The 7,093-nt window shown below is 35.9% G+C and overlaps 2 protein-coding genes across 4 annotated transcripts in view; one reads left to right on the top strand and one right to left on the bottom strand.

The window, feature by feature from the left end:
- Positions 1-1,080: 1,080 nt before the first annotated feature.
- On the top strand, positions 1,081-4,088 carry LOC149925679 (DNA repair and recombination protein RAD54B-like). Its single transcript, XM_090159676.1, has one exon. It carries the CDS (start codon positions 1,128-1,130, stop codon positions 3,912-3,914), a length of 2,787 nt encoding a protein of 928 aa, XP_090015802.1. The 5' UTR covers positions 1,081-1,127; the 3' UTR covers positions 3,915-4,088.
- A 1,096-nt stretch (positions 4,089-5,184) lies between these two features.
- The window catches only part of LOC149925676 (uncharacterized), a 135,397-nt gene continuing 133,488 nt past the window's right edge, over positions 5,185-7,093 (bottom strand). For 2 of the 3 annotated variants that reach the window (XM_090159678.1, XM_090159677.1), the window contains exon 9: positions 5,185-6,782. In XM_090159678.1, the coding sequence (XP_090015804.1) occupies positions 6,665-6,782 (118 nt within the window). In that variant the 3' untranslated portion in view covers positions 5,185-6,664. The remainder of the gene's footprint in view (positions 6,783-7,093) is intronic. The other variant, XM_090159679.1, reaches the window with a different exon arrangement.

Raw genomic sequence — 7,093 nt, 5'->3', positions numbered from 1 at the left:
CTCCAGGGTTAAAATAGTACACTTCAAACTATTCGCTGGCCAATTATAACTCTGCCTATGCAATTCAGTATTAAGTAATTATAGAAATTGGAGATATTGGTACAGGAGAAATCGATGTAAATATAAAACGAACACGTCAGATTGGTTTGAATTGTAGTCTGTTACGTAAATTTGCCTGATACTAATGTTGGAAAATGCAACAAAATAACACTTTCACAATTTATTCGCCGGAGTATTTAGGGTACAGTCTTACGTCACTTCCAAAAATCTCAGTAATCGCTTTGCTATTAAGTGCTTGCTCATAGCATCGTGGGTAAACGTCATAACTAAGCCCCGCCTTCCGCCCATAGAGATAGAATGCTTCCGCCGCTATGACATTAATTTCAAGTCACAGATCACGAGGCAAAACGCCACTTGCGAAATAATCACGTGACCGTCATGGGCGTCTTAATGTCATGGCTGACCTATACGCGTTACCATGGCAACGAAAACAAGCCACACCTACGAGCAGGCTAAGAATACTTAATGCCCCGGATAAACGAATAATTTAATAAAAATTAATAATTATAATTAATTTTGGGACTTAAATGCTACTGTACAAGATTTGTATATAACGTTTTAAACCATACATGTTAGCGTTGGGTTTAATTTCGTTTGCTATTTTAAAACATAAATATATTTTAGTTGGTAATAATAGAAATAAAAGAAATTTTCTTAATGAGCGTAAAATCACAGATTTAACTGCCATTCATTATAGAAGGAAGGCTTAATTAAAAAGCTCTTTTTTCCATAAATATTTTGCCATAGTAATAGGAGTATTAACAGTAAAACTACTGATATTAATAACATTTATTAGTGATTAAAAATTTTACTCAATTTTATAAAATTTATTTTACATTTCCTTTTCTTTGATCCAAATACGACATCATTGAAAATTCCGCTGCTTTAAAAACACAACTTTAAGCATTTCGTATTTGGCGCAAAATAAAAAATTAGCGACCTCACAGTCGCCATCTAGCGAGGTTGCAAAACGTTTTGCGCGGGAAAGGTTAAACATCAGAGTTTGGTAGAAAGTTTCTCTTTATTAGCGTTATATTATAGCTACAAATTAGTTTCTTAATAGTGCAATGAGACGTTCCCAAATTTTGCAAAGCCGAAAAAGGTCATCTTTCGTCTCTCCTTTATTAACTAAACCCAATACAAATGCTACCACAAAGGAGGATGGTAATGGCCATTGTCATCAACCTTCCAAAGTGTTTAAACCTGGACCTCTAAATAATACAGCATCAATTTATGGACTAGCTACTACCTCAATTACTCAAGCTCGAGCTACGTCAGATATATTAAAGTTTCTAAATTTTGATGAAGATGAAGAAGGTGATCAAACCGAACTCATTGACCGCAAAGATAATCCAAAAAATTCAAATTTCTCTTTGGATGATAATATTGAGGAGAATCACACTGTCAATAACAGAGTAGTTACGCAGCCCAATGCAGAAACACCGCAAACTCAAGACAAATCAGCCAATGAAAAAAATGAACGATATTTCAGTGTACTGTGGTGTAAATTATCAACGAAAAAGCACAAAAAGTGGGAAGGTGATGCGATATTAATTGTGAAAACAAGATCAGTAATGTTAAAAAGTATTGAAGGAAAAGTTATAGGTAATGCAATGGGATACAAATTGAAACAATTGGAAGAACTTGAAGAAGGGAGTGTGTTAACGGTTGGTGGAAAGGAATGTGAAATACAAGGAACAATTTCATCTTCTGATTACTTGAGCGGTCGCTGTTTCCAAGGTGAAGTTTCTGTACTTGGTTCAGATAAAGAGACCGTATCTATCAAAGAACCAAATAAAAAATACTGCAACCCTATGAAGGACAAATCTAAGATTCCAAAATCAAAAGGACCCTTATCGATCACTTCTCGTTATCCTGTTAATTTTCCCGGTGCTTTCGTACTACCCAGACCAAATAGTAGCCATCAATGGCAATATAATAAGGAACATTTCCCAGTTATTGATGTGGTTGTAGATCCTCAGCTTGGTCTTCATTTGCGGGAACATCAGAAAGAAGGGGTAATATTTCTCTATGAGTGCATCATGGGAATGAGGGAGTACAGTGGTAGAGGAGCAATCTTAGCCGATGAAATGGGCTTGGGCAAGACCCTCCAATGCGTAACTTTAATTTGGACCCTACTGAAGCAAGGTCCTTATGGGGGCTATCCCATTTTGAACAGGGTGTTAATTATCACCCCCAGTAGTTTGGTCAAAAACTGGCTCCAAGAATTTAAAAAGTGGCTATCCAGCGAGAAACTAACTCCGTTTGTTGTCGAACAAGCCAGTAATGTTAAGGATTTTGTATCCTCTAGATTCTATCCAGTTCTAATAATTTCTTACGAAATGTTTGTGAGAAGTTACGAACAACTCAGCCAAGTGAAATTTGACTTGGTTATATGCGACGAAGGGCATCGTCTGAAAAATTCTAATATTAAAACTAGCAACACAATCACAAAAATAGCCACACCAAGGCGTATTGTTCTAACTGGTACCCCTGTACAAAATGATTTACAAGAATTTTTCTCCATTATTGACTTCTGCAATCCTGGCATATTGGGATCGATCACTAAATTCAAGCAAGTATATGAAAACCCTATTTTAGAGAGCCAAAAAAGCGTTGCATCTGGGGTTTTTAAACAAATAGGGCGTGAAAGAGCCTCCGAACTGTCCAGACTAACGGGTCTCTTCGTTCTGAGACGAACCCAAGACGTCATCAACAAATATTTACCACCTAAATCGGAGTTTGTGGTTTTCTGTCAACCCAAGGAATTCCAACTGAAGCTTTACAAGAAGGTACTGAGCTCCAACGCCATTCGATCCTGCTTTTCCACGTTCAGAAGCGTCGGTAACGCCGGAAGTTGTCATCTGAGTTGCATCACAACCTTGAAGAAACTATGCAATCATCCCTATTTGCTCTACCAAAAAGGAAATGATAGCTATGACGCCTTTGACGACGATTACGATCCAACAATACTTGAAGAGATCAACTCAACTTTTCCCAACAACTATGACATATCTCGTCCTCAGGATGACTCTGGTAAGATGGCAGTGGTTGCCAGTATCCTGTCACTACTGAACTCGGCGCTGCAAAGGGAAAAAATTGTTATCGCCTCGAATTACACACAGACTCTCAACGTCCTTGAAGAACTTTGCAAACAAAACGCCTACTCTTTCTTAAGGTTGGATGGTTCAACACCAACTGCCAAACGACAAAGTTTAGTGGACGCCTTCAATGACACTAGATCCCAGAACAGCCCATTCGTGTTTCTACTCAGTTCCAAAGCTGGTGGAGTCGGGCTAAACCTAATCGGCGCTTCCCGCATAATTCTCTACGACATTGACTGGAACCCTGCCACGGATCTGCAAACCATGGCGCGCATATGGCGTGATGGACAAAAGAAAAAGGTATATTGCTATCGTCTCTTGACTTCCGGAACCTTAGAAGAGAAAATTTACCAGCGGCAGGTCAAGAAGCAATGCCTCAGCGGAACAGTTATAGACAACAAGGATCAAGGAAAGGTACACTTCTCCCTGGAAATGTTGAAAGATTTGTTTAGTCTACAAGAAGACAATCTGTGCACAACTCACGAGTTTATGGAATGTTCCTGTTTGGAATCGCCGGTGGTACAAGATGACCTTGAATCGTCTACCAAAGATGAAAACTATCGCCCTTGCCAATTGGGTAACCACAATACTACTAAATCTAAAGTCTCGATCAAAAACCATGGTATGGACGAGTTACTGAAATGGGACCACATACCAAAACCTATAGAAGATAAAATCCAAGACAGCTGTCTTTTGGCAGCCTCTGGAAATATAAACTTTGTATTCAGAAATGAAATGACTAATATTTAACCATGTAATTTAGTTTGTATTAATAAATAATAACCTTCATATTATTTTAATTTATTTTCAACAACTGGCTTTTTCTTTGGACAAAAATGTGGTTTATTTTTTACAGAAAATGTATTTTTTTAATCTTTAAGTAGTTTTTTTTCCCTATAACAAGATTTATTTTTAGTTTACCTAGGTTTATAATGAGCAGTTTGGTTTATATATATTTATATAAATGGAGCCTTTAAAGTCATGAAAAGAGGTTCCTGTAAAATTGTAGATTATTTTTTTTACTTAAAGTTATTAAATTGTAATAAGGCTTTTGGCCTTTTTAAAATTTTGTTTCAAAGCATTTGCCCCCCTAATTTTAAATATACATGTATTAATTATAAAGTATGTTAAAGCAAGATATAAGAATTACGACTACAGGCTCCGTGTTAGACAAAATCTTAAGTATTGGCACAAATTTGTTTTTGGTCATTTTTCAAATTACTATAATATTTTTATTTTAATTTTCCTTAATTAACATTATAGTGTGGACGGCATTTAAAATTAAACAACGTTTAAAAGCATTAAAAATTCTCTATTATCGAAGATGTTAATTACTGATTTAATTTTTAAAGGCGACTTAAGCTCTTGTGAAAAACGATTTTGGCATAAAATTATTTAATACATTCTTAACAATCAAATATTTTGTCGAACGTTTAAGTATATAAATTATTTCATTAGATTTAATTGACATTTTATTTAACCATTTACTTTTGATTTAACTAAGAAACAACCGGGACTGCTTTTAAAAAGGCTTAAATTTGTTTAGCCTGATTTAAATTGGAAGGGAGTTTGGCTCAATGCAAAATTCTATTTGAAATTGTTCATGAATTTAATTTAATTTTTTTTTGCGATCATTAATTAGAATGTAGTTTCATGTGCTTGTATATAAGTAACAGTCTCTTACATCTTCGTTAAATTGGCACATGTCTAAGAGAAAAAAAAAATAATAATATTTTACAACTTTGTTAAATTTGCGCATGTCAAAAACTTTATTTAAAAATCCGAGGCTTACCGAAAACATTTGCTCCATAGTTACTATGGTAACGAAAATCAACTTTAAGCCTCGGCTTTTTTAAATAAAGTTTTTGACATGCGCAAATTTAACAAAGTTGTAAAAGATTATTTTTTTTTGGCCAGTCTATCGCAATCTTAACTCATCCATTAATTGCCATTCAAAAATGCTCTAAAACAATTGCCGTTTTTTTAACAATATTTTACAAAATATAGCTGTAAATAAACGTACTGAGACTTCACTACTCCTAAATATCGTAAACACTTTATAAGAAAAACCATAAGTAACCGTAATAAAAGTATGACACAAAACGATATCCGTTAATGACAGTTTGACGGCGATAAATACGAGCTTCAGAAACGGTTCAATAATTCATGGCCATTTAGCCAAAGCAATCGTTATTTTTAGTTCTGAAAGCGTTTCAATTTTTAATAAGCCTTGGCTGTTCCATAAAAATGAAATGTTGATGACGGAGAGTTGTCAGTCTTTAGCCACGTTGTCATTATTAAAATAGGCTTCATAAAAAAAATTGTCTCACGAGAATAGAGCGTGTCATGCTCACAGTTATTATATATTACTTATGGACATACACTATTTCAATTACAATAAACCGCCAAACAAGTAGTCGCGTTACAATTTATAACTTGATACCGAAAGTAAATAATAATATAGATTTACTTTTGTTTGATACGAAACAAAATGCCAGACACTAGTAATTGTAGGCCTTTAAAGGTATAATCTTTTTTCTCAGTCTAATTATACTCTCAGTAGTGTACTTGAAATATATCATATGTACAGAGGTATTTATACAAATTCTAAAATAACTTCTGTTTTATACAAACATCTTTAGTCAACGCTCGCTAAAGATTGAATACTATTAAAGTTTTTTGTTAAGAATTTATACAGGTGAACGGATAAATTGTTTTTTGAGAACATTTTATGGTGTCGGCGAGAGACCTTAGACACCAAAGCAACGGATAATATGTGGGCCGTCCTATCAGAGATCCTGGCAGTTATAGAGATGCGAAACTCCCTATACCCTAAGCAAACCAGTTTTTTTCAAATTTTTGATCGCAGCGACGCCTGTACGTGGGGAGTAATCGCAGAGATCCTAGGATTGTTACCGTTGTTTACAATTTTTGCGTCTCTCGGCTTGAAACGGGCGCTTCCTTTCGGTCGAAGGGCGGCGCTGATGCTTGCATTCTTTTGTCAGGTTTTCGGCGGAGTTTCGCATCTCTATAACTGCCAGGATCTCTGGTCCTATGTTCGACTCGTGATTCCCGGAAGAAACAGCATGCCCCACGCCCCTTAGCCTTTCAGCGCGTAATCTTTTCCCCGTTTCTTCCGGTTAGGGGGAAGACACTCCAGTGACGATCACAGGCTCCCTCTTCGAGTAGGCGGAGAATATCTTCCTGGTATCATGAAAACAGAGGCTACAGTTACGGTCACATATTCTCAGTTAACCTCAATACATTCTTGGTAATAATGATGACGACATTTACAAATCGATTTTACGAAAAGATTCCACATTAAAAAATGTCATTTTGTTAAGGTATTGGGTTCAATAAATGTTTTGTACCGTTTAAGATGGGGACATTTTTGTTTTGCTATTTTGGAAATATAGTTTACAGCTATTGATTTAAAGTTTTTTTTTTCTTGGAAACAGCAAAAATGTCTGTATGGTCGAGGGTGGGGTTTATCGTTACTTTCACGCGAAGAAAGATTCTCTGTATTTGGCTCCCACGCTAAAAGGTGGGTAACAATTCATGTGAAACGACTGACGAGTGATGCTGGCCATGACGCAGCCCATCACGAACTCCACAACTCTGCAATTATAAAAACAATTGAGCTGTAGTTCTTCAATATATAAATTAGTTCGTCACTCTATAATATCAAGAATTAATTCGCGGTAACTGATAATATGAAGGCAGTACCCCGTTCACCTTGTGATTTATTAGAATCCACGAGCGCTCTCGTGAATTCATTCGTGATAATATAGACCGATTCAGAAATCGCTTACAGGAAAACAAACGTTAAGAGGTTCGATTTTAATGCTTTCACCATAAGGACCATAATACAAATAAGTATGACACTTCCTATAGTCAGAAGCGTAGCGAGGGGAGGGCAGGGGGCATCC

This window comes from Leiobunum rupestre, chromosome 10 (assembly GCF_980474605.1).
Source record: "Leiobunum rupestre chromosome 10, qqLeiRupe1.1.hap1, whole genome shotgun sequence".
NCBI classification, from domain to species: Eukaryota; Metazoa; Arthropoda; class Arachnida; order Opiliones; family Sclerosomatidae; genus Leiobunum; species Leiobunum rupestre.
This window is presented reverse-complemented; position numbering and strand designations above follow the sequence as displayed.